The sequence below is a fragment of the Sarcophilus harrisii genome, chromosome 4, assembly GCF_902635505.1.
Source record: "Sarcophilus harrisii chromosome 4, mSarHar1.11, whole genome shotgun sequence".
NCBI classification, from domain to species: Eukaryota; Metazoa; Chordata; class Mammalia; order Dasyuromorphia; family Dasyuridae; genus Sarcophilus; species Sarcophilus harrisii.
Window position 1 is genome coordinate 461,573,861 of NC_045429.1, and position 25,779 is coordinate 461,599,639.

Genomic DNA, 25,779 nt, shown 5'->3' on the forward strand with positions numbered 1-25,779 from the left:
TCAGCAGCTGGGGCACCCTGGAAAAAAAACATTTCACTTTTCTCAGCCTCAGTTTACTTGTCTCTAAAGTGGGTTAATAACAGCAGCTACTGCATCTGGTTATTGTGCAGATGCAATAAGTGTAGAGTTAGCATTACATAAAGTTATTGTTGTTATTATTATTAATGTCCCAGGATTGTCAGGAGGTTTGATTGAGATTGCTTGTCAAAAATCCAAAAGGGCTAAACAGCAGCTCCCTCTTTCCTCCCCCATCAAATAACAAGGCTGTTCCCTCACTACTCCACCCCACTTTGCCAGCCCCCCTCTGTCTCCCCCTGGTCTGGGCCATTGCCGCTGACCTTCTGGGAGATCCTCAGACGAAACACCGTCTCTGGGCCTTTTCTCTGGCTGCCCGCCCGCCCTCCCCCCAGTTCCTGGCCTGAGATCTCTTCCTCTTGTCTCTGGGTTCTCCAGCTCCCAACTAGTCCCAGCCCAAATCCCACCTCCTACAGGAAGCCTCCCGGCTCCCTCCGCAGTCCGGCCCCTCCCTCTGGAGTTCTGTTAGCCTTCGCCTCCTCCACCAGGCTCTGAGCTCGGGGCAGGGACCGGCTTTCGCGTTCCTGGCCATCCCCGGGGTCAGCCCGGCGCCAGGTACACAGTAGGCGCTTAATGGATGTTTTATTATGGGCTGAAGTGAGAGTAACGATAATAACACGATTGGAGGCCGTGCAGTCTCTGAGGCCGGGCTCGGAGCTCTGCAGCCCGAGGCTGCCCTTCCAAAGCCGATAAAGTGAGGGGGGAGGAGAGCTCGCCCCCGCCCCCCCTCCCTCCCCCCTGGGTTCCGGGCCGGGCGGGGCCCACTCTGCCAGCGGATGCCGGCCTGGCCCCTCTCCCCCCTTGGGGACTTATCCCCGGGGGCAGAGCCGCGCCCCCGGCCCCGGATACGCTCGCTGGGAGGAAGGGCGGTGGGCGAGCCCGGGGGTCACCCCCGCTGCGGCCACAGCCCGCCCGCCCTGCTCCCAGCGGCGCCAGACGCCGCTCGCTGGCCCGGGGCGTCACCGGACACCAGGAGCCGGCGGGGGGAGGGGGCGGCGGGGGCTGTCCCGGCGGGGGGAGGGGGCGGCGGGGGCTGTCCCGGCGGGGGGGCCTCGGGGCCGGTGCCCTTTAAGCAGGCGGCGAGCGCGGGCTCCAGCGAGCCGCCCACTGCCCCCCCGGGATCCTCCCCCGCCCGGGCGGCTCCCCGCAGAGGCCCGTGCGCAGGCCGGCCCTGGCCCCGCAGCCTCCGCAGCCTCCGCAGCCTGGGCGCCAGCGGACGCGGGGAGGGCCGGGCGGAGGCCGGGCGGGCGGGGCGGGGCCGGCCGGGCCATGGCCTGGGCCGCGGCCGCGGCTCCCTCCTAGGGGGAGGGGCAGCGTCGGGGCGGGCGCCGCAGCCGGGGGACAGATGGCCGAAGGGAGCTGCCCGGGCGGCCGCCATGGCGGCCCCGGGCCCCGGCCGGGGGACCCCGGCGACAGCCTGGAAGCGCGGCCCGGCGGCTGGAGGGGGGCCCCCTTCGGAGCCACGGAGGGCAACGCAGGTACCGTGCCGGCCGGGGAGCCGCTGGCACCTGCGGGAGCGGGGGTGTGCGTTCGGGCGCGTGCGGGCGTGAGTGTGAGTGTGTGTGAGTGTGAGCGCGCGTGCCCGTGTGCGTGTCCCGGGGGGGGGGGGCGCGCCCTCCCCTCGGGGCCTGCCCCCTGACACCCCGACGCTTCCCAGGCAGAACTGGGGAGGGGGAGGGGCCGCCGGCCCGGGGCCCGGGGGGAGCTCGGGGGCCCTTCCCTTGGGGCTCTGCGGGCAGGGACGGGCCGCGCTCTGCAGCCTCAGGCAGCCAGAAATGGCAGCTGCGGCTGCCGGGCCCACAGACCTGCCCCGAGGGGAGTAAAGGGAGCTGGGGACCTGGCCCGGGGGCCGCCCCACCCTCCCAGGGGGTGAGCCTCAGTGCTCTCCTCCGCTAAATGGGGCGACGCTGCGAATACCCGCCGGGGCCACAGGCTGGAGTCGCTCCAGGCCGGGCTGTTTCTTGTGGCTCTGAGGGGCCGGGGCTCCCCAGGGCTGTGGTGCTGAGAATGCTGGCCCCGGACTCGGAGAGAGCTGGGTTCATATTCGCCTCAAACACTGACAAGTTCCCCAACCCCAACTTCCTTCTCTGCCTATTAATAGACTGGTTTCCCAAGGCTTGCTGGGAGCATAAACACGTTTACTGATCAGCCCAGGGAACCCTGATGCTCCCACTGCCTCCTTCTCTGGGCAAAGTCTTTAAGCACTGCAGGACTGCAGAGCAAAAGAGCATCCTTGTGATGGAGAGGTCACATTTACTGGCAGGATGAGGGGGTGGAGGACGTTGACTCCAGGCCTGGCTCTGTCATCAGCTGTCTGCATCACCTTGTACAGGTCATTTTCCTTCTCTCTGCCTCAGTTTCCCCATCCGAACTGACCCTTCCAGCTCTTCCATTCTAGGCATCCGTCTGACTCTCTCTATGGCCTTCTTCAGCTGTCAGTTATAATCCAGACAAGTGGGAGGAGCATGAGTTTGGAAACTGAGGCCCTTGATTTTCTTTTCCAGCCCCTGAAATGAGAAGGTGGGACTAGACGATCAATAATCCCAGATGTCTTCTAGTTCTGCATGGATTAAGATCCTGTGGTCCCAATAGGTCACTTTGTTTTCTTGAGCTTCAGTTTCCTTGATTGTGAAATGAGAAGATTTGATGAGATCAAAGGTCACAGAGTAATCTTTCTCCTGTGCTATAGATCTCTTCTGCAGGCTGAACAATCCTATAGATCCCTTTCGAGCGCCATGCTTTTAAATGCATAAAATAACCCATATAGGATCACAAAATAAATATATTATATTGGAATAGAATTATGTTTAAAGAATGTTCCTGATTGCCAAGTGATGAATTCCTGCATGAGATAATCACTAAAGCCTCTGGTCATTCTTAATCTCTAATCCTATTCAATGGGTGTATATTTTTAAAGACAAAAAAAGGAAAAAAAAAAAAAGAGGAAGAAATCAGTATAATTGATCAATACATTAAAAAAGACTCTAAATATATGCAGTGTGGCCCTCATGGCCTTCCTGCTCCTGCACGGGCGGGCCTGGGAGGATCTCTGCTTCTGAGCCATCCTTGCTCTTTATAACTTTGTAACTTTCCCTTCTGGTTTTTTACATGGTTGGAGTCATTGTGTCTCTTGTTCCCTTGGTTCTGTTGACTTCACTCTGCATCAGTGCATATAAATCTTTCCTGCTTCTCTCTCTCTCTCTCTCTCTCTCTCTCTCTCTCTCTCATTTCTTATAGGACAATAATATTCTGCTACATTCACAATTTCCTTACCCTTTGCAGGGAAATGGTAAATTCTGTGTTTTTCTTTCGATTTTATTTAACCCAGGTCATGGTAGAGAGCCTTAGTTCTGATCAGAGCCCTTTTGGAGGTTCTCTTCTAATTTGGGGATGTGAGGAAGGGGATAAACATTGGGTTAGGGAGACGGCCTGTTCCCGAGACTGCACTGATGGAGAGAAAGTTCAGGTGAGGAAACTCCCATTGGCACCTTTCCCGTAATTTGGAATCTTAGAGAATTGCCCAAACAGGAAGAGTACAGATGACTTGTTTAGGGTCATACAGCCAGGCTGCAATAGAGTCAGGACCTAAGGTCTCCTAGCTTCCAGCCCAGCTCTCTGGCCATGAGGCTATAGCACTTCCCGCTCAATTGTCAAATACGCTTCAGTTCAGCGGTCATTTGTAACCGGCAATTGTGTGTCAGGCTTTTGTGTTACATGCCGGGGGAACCACAAGGACATTTTAAAAATACAGACCCGGCCTTCAGGAAGTTTACATGAGGGAGAAGGGGAGCAACGTGTCCGCAATTCAGCAAGTACGAAACTTATACCAAATGACTCGGAGGCCCCAGTGACAATGGGCTGGGGAGGGAGAACCAGGGAAAGGAAGGAAGCTGTGGGAAGTAGAAGTGAGTTGGGAGACCCTTCCAGACAGGTGGGAGATGGCAGGCAACACCCGAAGAAGTGACCTTCAAAGCTCTCTAGGTGGATTTCCCATTTCTACTCTTAAGGAAATCAAGCTTGGAAAGCTTGGGTGGGTTTCCCATGCACACCCAGCAGGAGACGGGCAGTTGGGGACTAGCTCCCAGGCTTGCCATTAGGCCAGTGTCCATGATAGGAGTCTTCACAGATCTCACTCCTGTCCTGGCCCAGAGGTACTGGCTTCTTGTTCCTCCATTCAGTAGAATTAGGCCAGATGGGTGGGGATTCAGAAGGAGCAGGTCTCCAGTGGGGTGCTGTTCATCAAGCTCTCCTTAATGTTGCTTCCTTCAGGGGGAATCTCAGTGGGAAGCTGGCTTTTTGCTTTCTAGGCCAGCCTGGGCCCAGCGTGACCATCCCCTGCCCTAAATGTTCATGCTGAGATTTGGGCTGCTTAACTCTTGGTTGGGCCACCTTTTTTCCCAGCCCCAGCCCAGCCCCAGCCCAGCCCCAGCCCCACTGGCCTTTTAAAATCTCCCATTAGGTGAGAGAGAATGGGATAGCTCAGAGGGGTGGAGATGGGCACTTGCCAACGTTTCTGCTCAGTCTCTACCTCTGGAAGCACTGGGAACAGGTAGAGCTGGATGCGGCCCTGACTGGGCTTTGATGCTCAGGCTTTCCTATTCCCCTGGAAGCGAGGGATTTGGCTCCCGAGAATGGGCAGCCTTGGCTGCCTTTTGCAGTGATCCAGGCTCGAAGGGCTGAGGCTCTGGGCAGTGGAGGATCACAAGAGGTTTGCCCTGGAGCCAGAAGGGACTCCAGAGGTCATTAATCCTTCTCAATTTACACACAGAGAAAGTGAGATCCCACGATCTTGGTTTCTTGTTCAAATGTAGAATCAGGATTTGAATCCAGGTCCTCAGACATGTCTCAGAGAGGGCTGTGGAGTTGGAATGCAAAGATGCAGGGTTGCCACAAGATGAGGATTCACGGGGATGAAAGAGATTATTGAGTTCTTGGTGAGGAGCTTCCCAGCCTTTGGGAGATGGACTCCAGCAGCCCTTCCCCAGTTAACAGGAGCCCCCTCTCTCCAGAGCAGGTCCTAATCTGAAGGAGTGGCTGCGGGAGCAGTTCTGCGACCATCCCATTGAGCATTGTGAGGACACCCGACTGCATGACGCAGCCTACGTGGGCGACCTCCAGACCATCCGCAGCCTGCTGCAGGAGGAGAGCTTCCAGAGGTGAGTGCTCCCTCCCTCTCCTTTGGGCCCCACAAGTGAGTGCTCCCTCCCTCTCCTTTATGCCCCACAGGCGAGTGCTCCCCTCCCCGTGGGAGTGAATGGAAGCAAGCCTAGAAAGATAGTTTGGAGCCAGATTCTGAAAGACTAAATAAAAAGACAACAGGCAATAAGCAAATCACTTTCTCTCTCTGAGGGAGATCATTCATTATTAAAGTTCCTCTTTATGTCTGGAACTCATCCATGTCTGTGCCTTTGTCTATTTCTAGTCCCTGGCCGTGTCTTTGTTCAGTCTGTTTCCATATAAAGATGCCTTCCCTACTTTCAGGGTTCTCCGCAGGGAAGCTAAACGTTCTGTTTCCGCTCTCCCCAGCCGGATCAATGAGAAATCCGTGTGGTGCTGCGGCTGGCTCCCCTGCACCCCGCTGCGCATCGCAGCCACCGCCGGCCACGGCAACTGTGTGGATTTCCTGATTCAGAAGGGCGCTGAGATCGACCTTGTGGACGTGAAGGGGCAGACTGCCTTATACGTGGCGGTGGTGAACGGGCACCTGGAATGTGCCCAGATCCTCCTGGAGGCGGGCGCCGACCCCAACGGCAGCCGGCATCACCGCAGCACCCCAGTGTACCACGCCTCACGGGTGGGCAGAGCTGACATTCTCAAAGAGCTGATCAGGTGGGTGAGGGCGAGGAGACGGTGCCATGGCTGCATGATCCCCGTTGTCCAGAGGGGAAACAAGGTCGGTGACCTGTCCAGGGCCATGTAACAATTAAGTATCAGAAGCTGAATCGGAACCCAGATCTCGACTAACTTCAAATCATTCTGGACTCTATTAATTCGAGCTGGTCCAAGCAGAGTCCAATAAAACTGGACCATGAATCAATTCGTTGTCACTGAGGGAAGGCCTTGGGAGCCATGGAGTGTTTCTGCCATCTTGGTGACTTAGAATCCCTATTTTTGTAGTCCTGTAGCTCCTTAGAGAATACGATAACAACAACATCAACAATGCCGATGTTGATTGAACATCCACTATGTGTGGGCCTGTGCTGAGCATTGACACATCCTCCCAGTCCACTCGGAGAGATAGGGCTGTTATTGGTTTCATTTACAGTTGAGGAAACTGAGGTAAACAGAGCTTAAATGACTTGCTCATAGAATCCTCTGCAATCCCTGATAGTCCTGTGATTCTCCCTGGATGCCCTGGGACAAATTAACTGCCTTCTCTCAGCCTGGGCTCCACCCTTGGAAGAGAAGGTGATTACACGGGTAACTGACCTCAATCCCAAACCGTAAGATCCTCTGGAATCAGTGTCTCCATCTATAAAATGGAAAGGTTTGCAAGAACCTCTCTAAGGTCCCATCTGACTCCAGATCTGATTCTCCAACCCCCACGTCCCCCTTTCAATTGACGTCGATACTCCCGTGATCTCTCGCCATCCCTCCTTTCTAGCAGAGGGGGCCAGGTTCTCCCCTATCACTGTCCTCCTTGAACTTAGCGCAGTGGGACACCCAGGCTCTGGTTGTAAAGCTCCCCTCCCTGATTCCCGAGGAATAATAATATGAATACAAGGGCCCGTAACAAGCGGTATCCCTGTGCACGCATGAGAGGCCTTGATTTATTCAGTTCTCCCCAGCTACGCTTTGCCAACAATATTAAAAGCAAGAGGAGAACTTTGGAAAATATTCAGGATTAAAATTAACTGGCGCCCTTCCAGTGTCTTTTTATGAGGGGATGAAGGGATGTCTCTTCCACAGTGAAGCTAATACCAGATTGTCATATTGCCCAAAAATACAAATATCTTGGAAGATCCTTTGCTCCGAACCAGCTCTGACTTAGTTTGAAACCATTCCCTCCTCCCTTTTTTTTTTTTTCCTTTAATGGGCTTTGGATAAGTCTCCTTTTTTAAAATGAGTTTAATATGTGAAGTAAATGGGCAGATTCCGTTTGGTCGGTTGGTTTGTTACTCTGGCTTAGAATGTTTTTTAAGATTTCTGTGGGGAAAAGGGAGAATAGTCTTGAAATTGAGGGCCTGGATTCAAATTCCACTTGGACACTCCTAGACCTCATGACCCTTATTGAGAGGCTAACCTCTAAGCCTCCACTTTGCTTCTGTATAAGATGGTGCTGGATCGGATGCCCTTTGAGGGCTTTCCCAGCTCCAGGAGGCCTTTCTTCTCCATGGCATGAGAGCCGTGCATGAGCGAGGTCCATGAGTGGAGATCAGGCCTTCCTTTTCACACAGACACTTCCCGCTCACCCAGATGGAGAAGGGGATGCGGAGGGGTGGGGGTTACTTTAATAACCGGGGCCTGGCAGTCACACTTGCGATTCTTCGGTCTCCCAAAGGAGAAGCCCTCTTGGAATAGGCTCGGGCTAGTGCAGAAGAGATCATAAAAGCGGATTGCCTTCTGGAACGGACGGCTTCATCCCTCCCATCCCCCATGTCTCACAAAAGCCCAAACTGAAAAGCAACAAAAGTCTCTTTTTATGTGCCTGCTGAGCCCCTGAAGCCCCGATGCTGGGTCTTCCTTGGAAACACACACACACACACACACACACACACACACACGTACACACGTCCATCGCCATCGGTCTCCCTCTCCTTCATGCAGCCAGTGGCTTCCACAAAGGAAATCTAAGGAACCAGATTCAGAACAAAAGCCATAAATGAACTCCGGTCCTGCTCGGTGTGTCTGGCCTTGGCCGTTGCCGTAATGTTGTGTTTGCTTAGTGATCGAAGACGGGCTTAGCTTCTGCCCTCTGGGAGCACGGAAGGGCTGTGCCTCCAGCTGTGCAGTTGGGGATAGGGAGGAAGGACATCTAATCCAGCACTTTGCCTGCGTGTGCTCCGGAGGCTGCCTGGGCTGAGTGTGGCCCAAGCCTCGGACTCGGAGTCTTGGCTCTGGTCCTTCTCTAGCCACGGGCAAGTCTCTCTCCACAGAACGCAGATGTGGTCCAGGTTTGGGCAATAAGCTAGAGCAAGAGCATCAGATAGGAGGAGAGGGCGAGCTGGGGGCGGGCAGACACCGGCTGTCGATCTCCAGGAAGGACCAGTTCCTACGTCCCCAGGCAGCACAGTGTGCAGTGAACCCTGGGAAGCTTTCCCCCAGCCCAGTGAAATCCATCTCTCTTGCTGGGTTTCTACACAACAGTCCCTCGGGTACTGGATGGACAACATCCTGTCGCCGGAGCCTTCTCTCCTCCATCCTAACCATTCCCACTTCCCTTGATGGATCACCAACGAACTCCTCCAGAAACAGTGCTTTCCCTGGAACTAACCAAATGCTACAAAGCAACTAATCAGGCGCCAAATGTTTCATAGGCACCTATTATGTGCCAGGTATTTTGCTAAATGTTGGGAGTGAAAAATAGACAGCTGGGTGGCATAGTGGATAGAGCTGTGGGATTGGACTTGGGAAGGTCTGAATTTAGATTCATCCTCAGACTTTGAACTGGCTGTGTGACCCTGGGCAAGTCACTTCTCTCGGCCTCAGTTTCCTCACCTGTAAAATGAGGATAATAATAGTACCTACTTTTCAGGGTTGTTGTGAGTATGAGATGAGGTAATATATGCAAATAATTTTGTTCACCTTAAAACACTGTGAAATGCAAGGTACTATTGCTAGTTTTGTTGTTGTTGATAATAATAATAGCAACAATAACAATAATGATAGTAACAGTGATAATGGAAACAGTCTCTGTTCTCAAGGAGTTTCTGCCTACAGGGGGAGAGAATACATAAACAATGGTCTACAGATAAGATAGAGATAGGATAATCTCAGGGTGCTAAGTTTAAAGATGATGAGAAAGGTTTTTCTCAGATTTTGTTGCTGTTCTGTCAGGCAGCCTTGTCTGTATCTCCATGACCCCATTGGGAGTTTTCTTGGCGGAGATACTGGAGTTCTTTGCCATTTTCTTTTCCAGCTCATTTTGCAGATGAGAAAACTGAGGCAAATAGGATAATGTGACTCACCCAAGGTCACCATATCAAGTAAATGAGGCTGGATTTGAACGTGTAGATTCTTCTTGATTCTAGCCTTGAAATTCTATTCACTGTTGAAAGTGAAGGAGGTCAGAGGTGGTGATGGGAAAGGAGAGAGTCCCAGGCATGGGACCATTGTCACTGGAGGCCAGAGTTCTATCTCTGAAGGGGACTACGCTGTTAAGAACACAGGAAAGGGAGGAAGGATTCCATCCTTCAGATGAAGGGCATTGTTATTTGATGCTGAAAATACAAGGGAGCCACTAAAGTTTATTGAATGAGGCTGGTTGTGACACAGACATTTTAGGTAGATCCAATCTGGCAGACAAGAAGAGAAGGGACTAGAACCAAGACAGACTGAGGGCAGAGAAATCCATCAGCGACTCCTGAACCAGCCCAGGTGGGAAGTGATGATGCACGGAGGTTGTGCAGTGTCAGAGGAGGGAAGGGAGGAGGGAGGAGAAATCTTATGAAGGTAAAGTCCACCTGCCTTGTAACTGATTGGATCTGGGCGGTGAGAGCGAGGATTCGAGTGAGGATGACATCTGGTCTGTGGGCCGCAAGGATGGGGCTCTAGATAGTAAGAAGGAAGTGAAGAAGGGAGTATTGGAGGGGGAAGTTAGTGAGTTTGAATGGCCAGGAGACAAAGGGAGACCTGAGACTGGAGCTGAGGAGAGCAGTTAGGGCTGGACAAATGAATCTGAGAATCATCTACATAGAGGTGACCGTTGAATCCATGGGGACTGATTAGGTTATCAGGCAAGACCCTACAGAGGGACATGGCTCCTACCTCAACCTGCCACATTTTTAGGCTCCCCTTTGCCAAAGCAGGGACTCCTAAAACTCTGACTTACGTTCTCAAAAATATATTTTTTGCCGTGGCTAATAGCTGCCATATGTCATCACTTACTGGGTTCTCTTTCCCAGGAGAATGGTTATGGCTTCATCCATTTAGTTTGGCTATATCCAAAGTTGATTGAAACCAAAGTCAACCAAAATGGCAGCCTTGATGGGTGTATATGAGGATTGATATGATGACAGCTTTGTAGAATTAACCAAATTGGCAGCCTTGATGGGTGTATATGAGGGTGAATATGATGATGGCTTTATTACTCAGTTTGTGTCCCTTGCACAATACACATCTCTGAAAGAGCCTCCATTAGGCTTGGGAGTATTTCTGACCTTGCTTCTGCTTCTTATGCAGGTATGGGGCGGATGTGGACGTCAACCACTACCTGACTCCCGGGATGCCTCCCCCTTCTTCCCGACGCCTCACCTCCCTGGTGGTCTGCCCATTGTACATCAGTGCCGCCTACCACAACCTCCAATGCTTCAAGCTGCTTCTTCAAGCCGGAGCCAACCCCGATTTCAACTGCCACGGCCCCGTCAACGTCCAGGGCTTCTGCCGAGGCTCCCCAGTCTGTGTCATGGATGCCGTTCTGCGTCACGGCTGCGAAGCTGCTTTTGTCAGTCTGCTGATCGACTTTGGTGCCAACCTGAATCTGGTGAAATGGGAAGCCTTGAACGCTGAGTCAAGAGGCAGAGTGAAAGTGAATCCAGAAGCTTTGCAGGTTTTCAAAGAAGCCAGGAGTAAGTGCAATGAGCTTAAGACCCACTGTTGCTTTTATGTCCGTTCATGTATTGAGCACCTGCTGTGTGTATACCATGCCAGGTGCTGGGATAAAAAAAATGAGCAATACAAACCCTATCCTCAGGGGGTTACAATATGCAGATCGGGGAACAGAGAACAGGGTGAGTGGAGATATATTCACATAGAACTCTGATACAAAGTGTAGTAATATATAAGATAAATCAATTCAATTCAGCATCTAGTCTACGTGCTGAGCACCGCGCTGGCTCAGATCAGTGCAAGGAAACTTCCAAGCACAAACTTGAGGAGGGAGACATCAGGAAGGGAAAGCAAGGGGCTAACAGACATAGGAGCAGGGTGAAGTTCATGTGCAGTGATGGCAGAGGAGGAAAGTAGGGGGAGAGTGGGAAATGGGGAGTCCCCGACTTTGGCTGGAATGGAGAGTACAAGATGAGGAGAAATGTGAGAGAAAGTTAGAAAAACTTTAAAGCTTTCTCCTATCCTCCTGTTCCATACAATCAGGTATCTGGCTTTGACTCTAGAACTAAATAAATAGAATATATATATATATATATATATATATATATATATATATATAAAAAGAGAGAGAGAGAGAGAGAGAGAGAGATCATCTGTCAGAGTTCACTAGAGAGAGGTGGCCCTGTTCCCAACACTTGCTGCTCAATTCCTATCTTCACGACAAGCCATTCAGCCTGTGTACCATCACTCTATTCCTGATCTTTCAACCTTGACTTCTAGGAACAGTATTCGAAGGAATATCACTATTCTGGGAAAAATGGCTCCATTGCCATAGAACTGCATTGATGATCTTTGCAACTTCAGACCAAAACATTCCAGTTCCATTGCCTTGCCTCCCTTGGCCATGGTTTTTTTCCGTGTTCACAAATGGGATCCAGGCTCTGTCCTGGAGGATGACACATTATTTTCCCATAATGCCCATTATCATTTCATTCCTTTTCTCTTACTCTGGGGTGCTGAGACTTTTTTTTTTTTTTTAAAGAAGCGCTTAGGCAATTTCCGTAACTTTGCTGCAGATGTATTATCTTCCACTATATCTAGTCTTCCTTTGTTGACCCCCTGCCTCCTTTCCTCGGGAACCCCTTCTTTTCTGTGCTTCTGTCCTTATTGTAACTCCAAGCCAACCCAATCCCAGTACTTGTCATTGAGAAGAGCCAGGCTGGCTAATGTGGGTGCTCTCCACTCTCCCAACGGTTCTGATCTCAGCATCTTCAACGCCCTCTCCCTTTTTTCCCTCTGGGCACAGTTAGCCCTAGTCCTCCCAAAAGCTCATTCATGTCTCCCTGCCCCGCCCCACTTAGGGGCTATTTCCTTTCCCCTCCTCAAGCTCTCCACTTTAGCAATCAAAGCTGTTCCCTCACTCATCTTCCATCTCTTCACTGCCGAGTTCCTCCTCCTCCTTGAAAACCCAACTCCATGCCATCTTCTCTTGGAAGCCTTCCGTGAGCCCTAAGAGACTTCTCAATAGTATGGAATCCCCCATTTGTAGATGGTTTTTCCGTGCCATTATCATTTGGATCATGACCTTTGGAGCCATAAGGGTCCATTGAGGTCATCTAGTTCAAACTCCTCATTTCACAGATGAGGACCCAGTGGTTGGGGAAAGTCTAATGATTTGATTAAAGTTCTACAGATAAATAAGTCCAGAGGCAAGCCTCAAGTTGGATTACTGGTCCCAAATCCTAAACTCTTTGCAGTGAACCATCTTGCTCTCTGAGGACAGGGCCAAGTCTTCTCTAAACTTTGAATTCCCCGGTCTCTGATAATAAACAATCATCATAATAAATAATAAAATAAAAAGAAATAATGAATCTTTAATGAATGAATAGTTGGTAGAGGACATTGAATGACGGTATTGTCATTATAAAATTGTACATATAAAACAAATAATATTTTCTTTATAAAAGAACACCAAGCAAAGTGACCTTGGAAACAAAAAAGAAATTCGTTTTTTCTTTGACACAGGACCCTTACATTGAGATTTCCATGAGGCCTTCCCACTTCCAGAGCTAAAGACTGAAAAGAGAGAAAGAGGGAATGCTTGCCACAGTTTCCTCAGTTTCTTGAGAGGTCTATGTATTCAGTTGCTTTATTGTTTATTTCTCAAATTTCTCGAATCTAACCCATTCTGCAGAAGTGGTCTTCACCAAAACACGCTTGGTTTTCCAAATTATTTTAAAATTAATTCTAAAAAATTTCAGTTTCAAATTATTTTTCTCCCTCCAATCCTTCCCTAGACTAATTTATTACGTGTAAAAGCTCCCTCTGAACTAGCTCTGCATGGAAGCCTTGCTTAATTCTAACTCCTTTGTTTAGTGTTGTGTGAGAAAAGCCTATGGGTTGGGTTTGTTGACCTTTGCGGTAGTTAGGATGGAGGCTGTTATTCAAGTAAATAAGGTTGCTGGGTTGACCCTAGAGGCCTTCCCTTTATTTGTTTGTGCTTCAGTTATTCCACAAGGGATTCTCCTTTGCCTTGGCTAATAGGGTTATAATCACTCACCCCAGTGAAGTCCATTAATTCCTCCTTAAAGCTGGCCCTGCTGGCTCTTCCCTTGAAAATCCTTAGGTTTTTGGTGAGCCAAAGGTTATGATGTGTACTTGCAAGTTAGCAAGTGCATTTCTTCATGTATATTCTCTAAGTCTAGTTAGTTCCTTTAGATTCCCATCTTGGACCTCCTCCCCCCCCCAGACATAACCATTCATTTATCTTTTTTGGAATAAGAATCAAATCTAATGGTTTCCTTCTAGATGACAGAACATCGCCTATGTTGTAAAAATGGAACTGGTCTCCTTGGGGATGAGGGAATGGTGTGTGTGTGTGTGTGTGTGTGTGTGTGTGTGTGTGTGTGTTTGGGTGTGTGTGTGTATGTGTGTGTTGGTCTCCTTGGGGATGAGGGAATGGTGTGTGTGTGTGTGTGTGTGTGTGTGTTGGCCAGGGTGTTGATGGTGGATTCTCTCAGTGAGTAAGTAATGTTTACAAATGAAGTAGATCCAGAGGGTAATAGAGCAAGACAAGGAAAATAGGCAGAGAACCCTACAAATGACCAAAGAAAGCCGTGCTTCTCGTCCTGACAGGACTCAAAAGTTCTCCCGTGACCATCAGTGATTTACTTTGTTTTCTTTTTGCTACAACAATAACAATGATGAGAAGAAGAATCCCACATACTCCCAAGTTCTATGATCTCAGCAGCATTTGGTGCAGATTGCAGCCCCCCACCCCACCCCATAGCTCTGTCCCTGGTCTCCTAAGGTTTACGTTGCTGAAGATTTCAGCCTGGGGCTCACCCTCTCTGCACTTGGCGAGGCTGGGCCTTAGACAGTAGGATCATATGGACCAAGCCACATCAATGGACCTTTGCTTGAAACTTTCCTGGCTTGGCCAGGTCTTCCAGAATGAACCTCTCCAGTGTAGCTTTTTGTCCACTCCATGATGAGGGCCTGAGGATGATTTTAATAATCATCATCATTGCAAAGTGTTTTACATGAATTGTTTTTATTATCCTAATAATAATCCTGGGAAGCACTGGCTGTTATTATCTTCATCTTACTGAGCTGAGGTAAACGGGGTTAAGTGAATTGTCCAGGGTTACACAGCTAGTAAGAGTCTGAGACAAAATTTGAACTCAGGTCTTCATGATTTCTGCCCCAGCTCTCTATCTGCCATCCAGTTGTATCTAACCATGGCCCACTGGACTTTAGTGCTGCAACAATAATAACGATAGAATCTAACAACATATTGACAAAGAAGTCTTGAAGAAATGGCTATCTTCCCGGTACCTGGTACATAGTAGGTGCTTAATAAATGCTTGATGATGGATTGAGTCATGAATATTTGTCTGTGGAAATAAAAAGACTCAGGAGGTGATTCATGATTATATCACTGTCACTAGAAGTTACAAAGGAGGTATCCTTATGTAGATCTGACTCATCAGGCACTGAAGATTATACAGTAAAGTGTCAGAAATTATGCAGGTAGAACAGTAGGTGAGAGAAAGTTTTCATCTATTGGATACCCAGAGAAACATGGTCAGTTTGTGAGAATTAGACATCAGAAAGTTGCTTGCTGTCCTTTATAAACTAGCAGATGACAAATCTCCACACCACAAAAAAAAAAAAAACAGTCTTAAGAATTCTGTGAGTAAATAATCCAAATGGAACTAAAGGATCAGGACCATTAGAATTGCTGCTCAGATGGGACTTTGGGCCAGAAAAACTAGGAGCAGCATTTTTAATAGATGTCATCACACTAAAGACTCCACTTCTTTTTTTCCCCTTAAAATTCCATTCTATTTTATTTTCCATTCCAAATTCTCCCCCTCCCTCTTCTCCTCTTCTGTCCCACCCACTGAGAAGGGGAGAAAAACAAAGCCCATTACCGAAATGGAGGGTCATGCTGAATAAATTTCTTCATCAACCATGGTGTGTGTGTGTGTGTGTGTGTGTGTGTGTGTGTTTGTGTGTGTATGTGAGAGAGAGAGAGAGAGAGACAGACAGAGAGACAGAGAAAGAGACAAAGAGAGATAGAGAGAAGGCAGAAGGAAGGGAAGGAGAAGAGGGAGGAGGAAAAGAAATAGGAAGGGAGGGAGGGAAGGAAAGAAGGAAGGAAGGAAGGGAGGGAGAGAGGGAGGGAAAGAGGGAGGGAGGAAAGAAGGAAGGAAAGAAGGAAAGAAAGAAGGAATAAGAAATATCCCACATAGCTGTTGGGGTGGGGGAGAAGAAAAAGCAGTGCAAATGCTTGAGTCTGAGCTCTGAGCTCCTCATTGCTCTCCTGAGAGGTGGCTAACAGACTCCATCACAAACCCTTTGGAAGTGTGGTTGGTTGTGGCATTGTTCAGAGTTCTTCAATCTTTCAAAAGTTTTTAAGACCCAATTTAAGACTCATACAAAATGAAAAACTTTCATCATAAGACCTCATAGAAGACGCTGGCGCCTGTGGGTCCCTGGGTCCTTCCTAGTGCCTTGATTTCTCCCAAAGGCAATTTCAGAGAGCCTCTGTTCTCGTTCCATTATTAATAGTCATTTTCTCCCCTCGGCTGCAGCATGCAGAACATTGCATTAAAAAAAAATGCTAACAGGTTAAAGACTTCTCCTTAGACCATTCTAACTGAACTCTATTCTAAAAAAAAGATTAATGATAATAAAATAATCATCTCCCACTAGTGTTATTTTCAATGCTAAGTAAACCATTGTTAGAAGCAAAATCCTGTCTACATGTATATAGAATATATAAGTATATTAATACATCGTAGACATGTTAATTTTGAGAAGCAGCTTGGAACGTCTAGAGCATTTAACTTGTAGTTGGTAAGACTTGGGCCACTAGGGGTGTCATAGTACACAGAGCACTCCCTCTAAAGTCAGACTCATTTACCTTAGTTCGAATCTGGCTCTAGACACTTGTTAGCCATGTGACCCTGGGCAAGTCATTTCACCCTGTCTGCCTTAGTTTCCTCTTCTGTAAAATGAGCTGGAGAAGGAGATGGCGGACTCTGCCCATAGAACTTTAGGTGGAATCACAAAGAGTTGGTAACGACTGAAAATGACTCAGGTGCCAGGGTTGCTTCTGCCATTTCTTAATGGCATGACTCTGGGATAGTCATTGCATTTTTTTTTTTTGTGACTCAGGAAACCTGTTGAGCCTCAGGTAAAGATGGACTGAGTCTGGTTTAGGGATAGAGATAACCAAAATTAAGGTGAGGGACACAGTAATGCCCAGTTTCCAGGTTCAGTTAAGTGACTTCTTTTCTCTTTGCTTTTGCTCCCCTCCAGGTGCCCCCAGGACCTTGCTGGGTTTGTGCCGGGTGTCCGTGAGGAAGGCTCTCGGCAAGTGTCGGCTGTACCTTATATCCTCTCTCCCTCTCCCCGACTCGGTCAAACAGTTTTTACTTTATGAGCAGAGTTAAGATGCAGGACGGGATTATGGGTTTGCTTCTCAAGGGGGAACGCAGGTGATCTAAAGAACCAACGTGGTGTCTATTCATTACTCTATCGCACCTGGAACCGTTAGAAAGTGTCCCAAGGAGCTGTTGGTAAAGACCTGCCTCGGTTATCGCTGTTGTTAACCAGCTCTGGTGCTTTTGCCAACGCGCTGTATTTTGTGGAGGAGCTCTCGGGCGGCTTTGAGCTACCCTCGGCTTAATAATTCAGCATTGGGGGGAGGGGCACCACTGTGAGATACGATTTCCCTTTCCCTTGATTTCCCCATATGGAATTTTCCTCACTGAGATGATACACCCGCCTGCATATAGTTCAAATTGGGATGGATTGTGCATTAAGGGTCGGGTATTAGAGGTCAGGGAGCATCTCCAAAAGGACAAGGCAGTTAGCAACCTCCTGATGTATATTCCTCTGTATATATATTTATATTTCTAAAGTGAAATATTTACTTCAACATCTGGTGGGTGAAAATAATTAATTTTGGGAAAATACATTTAACCAAAGGTAAATGTTAGTCAACAAGCATTTATTAAATACCTGCTCTGCCCCAGGTACCGTGTTGGGAACACAAAGACCGGCAAAATCAGTCTTGGTCTTGGGGCGTTTATGTTCTAAGGGAGGAGATCACCTGGAAAAAGCAAGACAAGTAAGATAGAGGCAGAGTAGGTCAAAGGTTATCTTAGAGGGCTGACCGAGCAGAAACAGGCTGATTTTTTGATATTCCTTGTCTTCTGTTGAGAGGTTCGCTGGCATTTGGTGTTTGGAGGCGTGACATATCACAAAATCACAATGTGAGAGTTGTCAGGAATCGTTTTGTGGATGATCTTGTGGTCATCTCGTGGATCATCCAAGTCATACCTCCAAGGAAGCCCTGTTAGCACATATTCAACCAATATGCATCTTTCAGCTATACACAATTGAATGGCTTCTAATGACTCCCAGAGATGCCATGGAGGGAGACCAAGGTCCAGGACAAGGAAGACGAGATGTTCCTTAAACTCAGCCCTGTTCAGACCAGTTGGAATATTTAGGGTTAGAGGTGGGAGTTGGGAGGTTGGGTTCGGGTCGGTTCTTGGGGAAATATTTTTGGAACAAGACTGACAGAATAGGAAATATTCAGTGGAGGGCAGCCAAGATGGAAATGGCGGTGAATCCCGTGCCATCTGACAAGGATTTTAAAGAATTGGGGATGTTCAGGCTGGATAAAAGAAACTTTAGGGGGGTCATGGAAGAGCAGATTGACCTGTTCCCTTTGACCAACAAGGCCCAATGGATGGTACTTGAAGAGACAAATTTACCCTCAATTGATGGGAAACTTTATAAGAAATGCAACTCTTCCGAAATGGAAGGGACTCAATGGAAGATGGAGAGTTTCCTCTTCTTAAAGGTCTCTAAGTAGTTTCTGATTGGTCACTTTGGGGTGAGGTTCCAAATGGCTTTCCTTTTAAGATGTGGGCTGGACGCAACAGCATCTCCAGGCCCCTCCCACTCTGACATTTTCTCTTCCTTCTCTTCCTTCCTTAGTGAGTTAGACCAACTTTCTTTGCTCTCTTTTAATGTCCTTTCAAAGATCCTTTCTCAATTGTATTTATTGCAGGTTAAACGTTGATCTCAGTCTCCCCTCATTTCACACATGGAGTAGTCACAACACTGACCTGTCAGTCCAAGTGTGAGAGCCTGGAATAACTCTCAGTTTCTCCACTTTCCATGCCCCAAATGAAGCAGATTTCATGAACAGATGGGTCAGTTTCAGAGGCTATAACCAAACAAATGGATCGATATTTAAGCATTTATTAGGCACCTATTGTGTACAAAACATTTCCCTGAGTGCTGGACATATAGAATACCAACATGAAAAAATGCCCACCCTCTAGAACTTTTCATCATGTAGGGATTCTCCCATCTGCACCTATTTATGGATGGAACAAGTGTTATACCAACAGCATTCACTGCCATCACATATAGGACAATCAGTCAAGGAACAAGCTTTGATTAAGAACCTACTATCTGAGCCCTGAAGTTAGGAGGACCTGAGTTGAAATCTGGCCTCAAACACTTATCACTTCCTAGCTGTGTGACCCTGGACAAGTCACTTAACCCCAATTGCCTCAGCAAAAAAAAAATACATTATTATAGATATATATTAAAAAAAAGAACCTACTATGTTTAGTGTTAGGGATGCAGAGGCAGAAGTGATGAGATCAAGCTCACAGGATCCTCTTGGTCTCTGAGTGAATCTTTGAGGCCTTTTATTAGGGCAGAGGGTGGATCCTGAGGCTGAGAAAGGAAAAGAGACTTTCCCAGACACCCACAATATTGTAATAGTGACATTTCTGTGATACTTTCAGGTACTGTTTACAAAGCACTTCATGTACATTAGCCCACATGATGATCACATCAGCCCATTGAGGTACACAGATACTAGAGGGGGCACTTAGGTTTTACTGGGAGGAATATGAAGTTCAGAAAACATAAGGGACCCACCTGAAGTCATACCAGGAATAAATGTTGTCAATGAAAGCCTTTCTCCCTCTGACTCTCAGACTCATATCCTACTCTTTGGGTTTATTGACAAGCAGATTCTTGCTGGGAGGGGGTGGCAGCCCCAAAACTCTTTTCTCTTTTACTGGGAACCATGATTCTTTGACCTTCATTGCTGTGCATGGATTCGGGGGCATCCTGGTATCCTTAGTACCTTTGAGTCTCTGAGGGTGGGACTGCTCAGCGTGCAAGCAAATGGTGATTTATTCAGTTGATCCAATGAGAGGGAAAAAAGTCAGTCAAACCAGTTGTTTAATCGAACTGGTCAGTGTGGGCAGAAAAATAGAGCCTGTTCTCTTGTTGGGATGGCCAGAAGTCACAAGGCATCCCTATCCCACAAAGTGTACATCTCCCTGAGCTTGGAGGTTCTTTCCAGGCTGATATTTATGGTCCTACCTTGGAATTAGCTCAATTCACTGAACATTCATCAAGTGCCTCTGATAACATGTACAAGGATCTCAGCGTCAAAGGAATATAGGATGCTTGAGGGCAGGCTTGGGGCCATTTTCTTTTGTCATTATATACCTGTCGCTGTGATCGGCATATTGCAGGCGCTTAATTAGGAATGTGATGGAGCTGGGGTAATGTGGATACAAAAGTGTAAACAAAATCATCACTGCCTCTGAGGAGCTTCCCTTCTACCATGCTCTTCAGGTTTGAAATCTGACTATGGCATTGGTGCCATTACTCAATAAAATTATAAGTAGGTATGGAAAGATACAATCGGCAAGGACATTAATGGTTGTCAGTCTCCCCTCTCCCTAACTAATTTTCCAGATGAAGAAAGTGAATTTAAGAGAGGGGGGAATTGCATGCTGATGGTACCATATCTAGACCCTCTGTCTCCAGATCCAGAGGCCTTCTTTTATATGATCATTCAAGAGATGGAGAAATTGGATCCTATGGAACCATAAGCACTTGCTCTTGGCCATACTAGAACATGGATTAGAAACCCAAATTCTTTCCACTAGACCCTGATGTCTTCTCAGCTTCCCAGCTCAAGGGCTCTTTCCATGGAGCCTCACCTGAGCTTTCTTCCCTGAAATTACTTCATGTTTACTTTGTCTACATTTTGGCTTAATGATCTATGTCTTTTTTCTATTGCCTCTGTTTCTTCCTTGTCTAGAATGTGCGCTCCTCAAGGACGGGCGCTACTTTTTTTTGGTCTCCAGTCTTCATTTAGTCTCCAACCTCCATCGCCTAATACGCACCTAACATATAGTAGGCGATGAATAAATATTTGTTCAATGGATGATTCGATTTTCAGTACGGATTCAGGAAGAAGAGAAAGATTCAATCCAATTGAACTTATTCAAAAGATTCATTGAACAAATTTTGAGGGGGTTCAGGGCCATGCCTAGCTTGTTACCAGGTTCCTGAGTTTAAATTCTGGGTCCTCAAGCAAAGTGTTGTGGGGGGACCTCTTCCTAGCCCATCCCCTATTCTTTTCCTGGACACCTCAGGTTTGCCATAGATGTCTGATTTTCTAGGTGAATGAATTGGGAGGCAGGTAAGGTCCCACATTCTCCCATCTCAGGCTGCACAAACAAACTGGAAACCATTAAAATTGGCCCATAGACATGCATCCTGTTTGTTATGGCGGTGAATGATTTCACATGGAGGGAGACAAGATGCAGAGATGATGGAGTGAATTGGTCACATATGAGAGAACGCCAATGTTCCCTCAGAGGGCACACGGCCCCGCTGGCCCACTGGCCCGAAACCTTGACGGAGAGCTGGAGACCTTCCTAAGTGCTTGTGATGGGCACTATAAATGCACTGGGCAATGATAGGGGTACTTGGAATTGAGATTTTGCAAACTTTGGGGTTTCACGTTGCTGACTGACAAAAGGGGGCATAGGTGGCTCCTTTTTAGTCATATAATTGTGGAGTGAGTAGGGAGCAGCCCCAAAGTCAAGAATCCCTGGGTTCAGTCCTAACTCTGGTATATACAGGGCGGGGGTGACAAGTCCCCTAATTTATTCATGCTCTAAGCTGCCCTCCAAAACTAAAAGTTGTAGAAAAATGACCAAGCTCTGTTGGTTAAGGGAATTTCCTCATACAAGAATCCCCTTGACCAATGAAGCCAGAGAGCTGGTCTCTGGTTCTTTCTTTGTTTTGATTTGGGTCTGTATGTATGGTTTTATGGATGTGTAGACACCCCCTTCCCTGAGACAGATCGGCCACTCATCTGCACCCTGTCATCCAAGAGTATGTCCCGTTCCATCGAGAGATGACCGACTTGTCTGGGGTTGGTCAATCAGTAGAATCAGCGGGAACATGGGGACACAAACCTAGTCCTCTCTTCACAATGTCAAACTGTATTCAGTTTCCTTCCAATTCATTCATTCATATTCTTTCAACAATCTTTTATTAAAACCTATCAGTTAGTTCTTAATCCCTGGGAACCGACTAGCTTAAATGGCAGCGTCCCCCCCTTTGGGCTATTTTTATTTTATAAAAGGTTCCAGGCTTTGGGTGGCCAGGAATCCCCGCTCACCTTGGGGTGATTTATACCTCATTAACAGTTTGGACATTGGGGAAATTTAATTAAAATTTCAACTCCTCAAAACTGGGGCCTTTTGTGAACCTGCCCAACCCTCGCCATTTCCCAGGTCTATAATGTTTGGTGCCAGCTCCTGTTATTGAGCTAAAGGCCAACTTTTCGAGGTGTTTAAGCCTTTCCAGATTGCAGGCTGACACGCTAAAAGCTGATAGTGAGAGAGGGAGGAAAGAAGCATATAGTAGATGATATGACTGAGGAATCGGAAACCAGAGGCTCAGACTGGAGGGAACCAGAGACAGCGGGTCCATGCCAGATTTAAATAAAGGCCCCTCGGCCACCCTCCAGCCAGGACCCTGCAGCCTCTGAGCTCGAATCCATGGGCTTCCAAGTGGTTCCTCAGAAAAATCGCATTAGCTGGGCGGTTCACTGTTTGTTTGTCTGTGATTAAGAAGATCAGATGGAGGTGATGGTTTTGGGGGACGTTCTTTGTGAACTGAAGTAGTCAGGGGGATGTCAGGGGCTGCCGCCAGTGCTGGCGGGGACCTTAAGCTTTTTTATGAGACGACAATAGTTCCAGAAATGAATTGTGTTTTTCAGGAATATGAGAGCCTGGTGGTACCTCAATGGGACACACAGCAGGGTATGTCTATGGCTTGAACTCCCATGTTTACATAGCATTCTAAGCTTTAGAGCAGGGAGGGTCCTTAGGGGACAAACCTGTCATTCTATAGAATGAAACCTGAAAGGGGAATAAATCCCTAAAGTCAGACAACCCTCATGGGTCAGAAGCAGGACTTGAAGACATTCTGACTCCAAATAGGACTCAACTGTCCCATTCTGCCTCTTCTTGATTATTGTTACTATTATTATTATCATTGTTATTATTACTAAACCTCATGAGAACCCCAAGAGATGGGTGCTAGCTTATCCCCCTTTTACAGATCAGGAAACAGACTGAGATGCTAAGACTGTGTCCAGGATCACAGCTGTTCAGGGTCAGATTGATGAACTCTGAGACGCGCTGCCCCTCCTAAAGAAGCAAGGAAGTGTCCGAGGAAAGTCTGGACTGTCCATATTATGAGATTTTCTCAAAGGGATCTTCCCTAATGCATGTGGGAGCTCTTCATTTTCTCACCTTCCAATGGGGATCGACTTCCAAACAGTGAGCTCTTTTCAGCTGGCGGGGGTGATCTCTGCTGCTGCTCCCCTTCTGTTTGATCCAGGCTCTATCCTGTGGAACAATAATTTTCCCTGGGATTTTGGCCTGAGCAGGAAGGCCCCCAAATCTGCCTCTGCAGGGGATGCTCTGCTGAGATGAGGACAATCACAGGATCCTCTCTCTGTAGCTGGAAAGAACTCGGAAGTCACCTAATCGGATGCCCTCATTTTTCAGACAGAAGCTGAGTTCTGTCCAGTGATCCTCATGCTGAGCTTCTAATCTCCCATCCTAGAATGGTAACTTGATTTGGGCCTCAGTACCATGCAAGTATTCCAGGCTAGTCCAGAAATCCTTTTTTCTTGGGCCCTGGCTTCAGCCACAGTCTTAGATGAAAGCAGAAAGTTTCTGAACCCCACACAAAACTAAGGTGGGGCATGAAGCACTTTGCCCAGGGGTGCCAACATTTAGAGGGTGCCAGTGACATTTGAATCCCTTTAGAAAGTAGAACTACTGAATTTGGGTTCTACTCAGCAAGCAGAATTAAGCTAGTGAGCTGTCCAGGGTGAATTTCCTCATCCAAAGAGTCAAGCTTATTTTTGCTCTGCTTCCTTCACTCAATCTGCTTTAGCCCTTGATTTCTACCCATGAAGTCCAGTGTCCTGGGGTCTCTCACCACCAGAACCTTAGTTCTCCTGTCTGAGGCCACCTGTTAGGTCTCTCCTTCCACAACTGAACTTTTAAAAATATAGTTTGACAAGCCTGGTAGCCCATTTTATAGTTCTTGTGTAGATGGAGCCATGACTTTGCCCCTGTCCCCACCTCTCTTCCAGTGTCCAGCCCCTAGTGCTACCTTGTGGTCATCCAAAGTTGACCCCAAAGCATATCTGCACTCCCTGAAGCACCCTAGTTTCCACCATTAACCTTTCCTGGTCTCTGACCTTAATCTAAGCTCCCGGCTGTCTGATTGAGATACCTCAAACCCGTTCAATTCAACAAGTACTGACCACGGGGCAGTCACTGTGCTAAGTTCTCAGAAGGCCACCAAACAAATCAGCCATCCCGACCCTCAAAAGCAGGGACTGGGAATACATTATCTGATTGGGGAAGGGGATCAGGGAGATTTTTGGAGAGGGCAAGTAAACTGAGGCCTGAAGGAAGTATTAGATTGTCAGAGACAAAAGTCAATGAACAAGCATTTATTAAGCACCTACTATGTGCCACTCTGCTTTCCCCGGAAAAACACCGAGAGAAATGCATCAGTGCCTGCCTTCGAGGAGCTTCTGTTTTACTGGGACAATCCTGAATGTGCACAGAGAAGTAAATATAAGATATTGCAACAGATATAGAGATGGAAAAATGTTACAATCTTCTCCTGGAGGTGATGGGGAATATGGGGGTGGGGGGAGATGATTATTCTGGAGTCAAGTTTAGCCCAGCTCACCTTGAACAAGGAATTCTGGGAAGCTAAGGCTCTTCTGTAGATGACTCATATTGCCTTAAAATGAATTTGTTGCCTCTGCAATGTACGAATCCCATTTCTCTTCTATTAAGGGTCTGATCTGAGACAATCTTGAGGGTGTGGCCTATGAAAGTAAGATTGTGGGTGCCCTGACTTGGGGAGTATGCGCTTAAATACATCTTCATCATATATCATAGTAATTTATCATAGCAATTATTGCCTCTGCTTGAACACATACTCTGTACTCTCCTGCTTACTTGGTCTTGGAGTGCCGGGTCTCATGTGTTCCCTGGTGAATATTCAGTTCTGAGTAAATGATGTCATTTTAAAATAAGATAGTTGGTCATTAGATGAAGGAATGACCCTTAGGTGAATTGTCCGTTTCCCTTCTGCTGATTAACCTGCATTTCCTCAGCCTTTGGTCTCACCATTTCTCGCACTCAGTTCGGAAGGGCAAGACTGCCTGTCCTGTGTGTTAACGTGCTGTCACCTCAATAAAGGCTGTATTTCCCTAACTGCTGCTGCCAGCCTCCTTTGTTTTTGGGACCATTCGTTTAGGCAGGCAAATATGCTTATACTTATGCATGTGCTTGGGGAACACATTTCAACTAGAAAAGACTTATTTTAAGGAAAATTCTAATTAAAAAGGAGAAGGACTTTAATATATTCAAATCTGATCCTTGACTGAGATTATTTTGGGGGGAAAAGAAGAAATCTTCAATTGGGGATGATGATATACACATATAATCCCAACTATATAGGGAGGCTCCTGGATCATTTCAGCTGGGGGGCTCTGAATTGAAGTAGGGTTATATCAAATTGGGGTCTGAGCTAAAATATAGAGAGGGTCACCAAGCTGCCTGAAGAGAGATGAACCATTTCAGGTTAGAAACAGAGGTAAGCAAAGCTCCTAAAGTGGGGAATGGTAGCTGCATTTCTAGTGAGATGGGGAGACAGCCTCCAAAAAAACCAAAACCAAAAACACTTCAGTTTTAAGATAATAGAGAAGATTTTCTTTTGGTTAGGGTTAGATTACGACTTCATAACTTGGGCCCCAAGAATAGATTTCATCAAGTGTATGGACTTAGCTAAGAATAACATTACATCTTTATTTTCACTCATCTACTATTGAAATTTAGCATTTTATTCAATTATTAAAGACATTTTTCTGAGAAGAGATCTATAATCTTCATCAGGTTGACTGGATTCAAAATCCAAAACAGCAAGAACTTCTGGTGTAAGTGATAATAGAGAAAACTCTGGGATTAAAGCAGGAAGATGTTAGCTGGATAAGAACAGTTGGGTGCTAAGAAATGCTGCTAAATTAATGGACTT

The 25,779-nt window shown here is 47.4% G+C and overlaps 1 protein-coding gene across 1 annotated transcript; it reads left to right on the plus strand.

Annotated features, from left to right (window-relative positions):
- The first annotated feature begins 1,105 nt into the window (after window positions 1–1,105).
- ASB1 (ankyrin repeat and SOCS box containing 1) lies at window positions 1,106–23,975 on the plus strand. The gene is made up of 5 exons (XM_031968275.1): window positions 1,106–1,553; window positions 5,090–5,231; window positions 5,602–5,904; window positions 10,417–10,802; window positions 16,612–23,975. Exons 1-5 carry the CDS (start codon window positions 1,421–1,423, stop codon window positions 16,743–16,745), a joined length of 1,098 nt encoding a protein of 365 aa, XP_031824135.1. The 5' UTR covers window positions 1,106–1,420; the 3' UTR covers window positions 16,746–23,975.
- Window positions 23,976–25,779: the final 1,804 nt, after the last annotated feature.

What these genes read in the sequence shown, in the direction of transcription:
- ASB1 (XM_031968275.1), top strand. Translation starts at nt 1,421, where the DNA reads ATGGCCGAAGGGAGCTGCCCGGGCGGCCGCCATGGCGGCCCCGGGCCC. An exon ending in ATTCTCAAAGAGCTGATCAG is followed by an intron (nt 5,905 to 10,416) that starts GTGGGTGAGGGC and finishes CTTCTTATGCAG; the next exon opens with GTATGGGGCGGATGTGGACG. An exon ending in GGTTTTCAAAGAAGCCAGGA is followed by an intron (nt 10,803 to 16,611) that starts GTAAGTGCAATG and finishes GCTCCCCTCCAG; the next exon opens with GTGCCCCCAGGACCTTGCTG.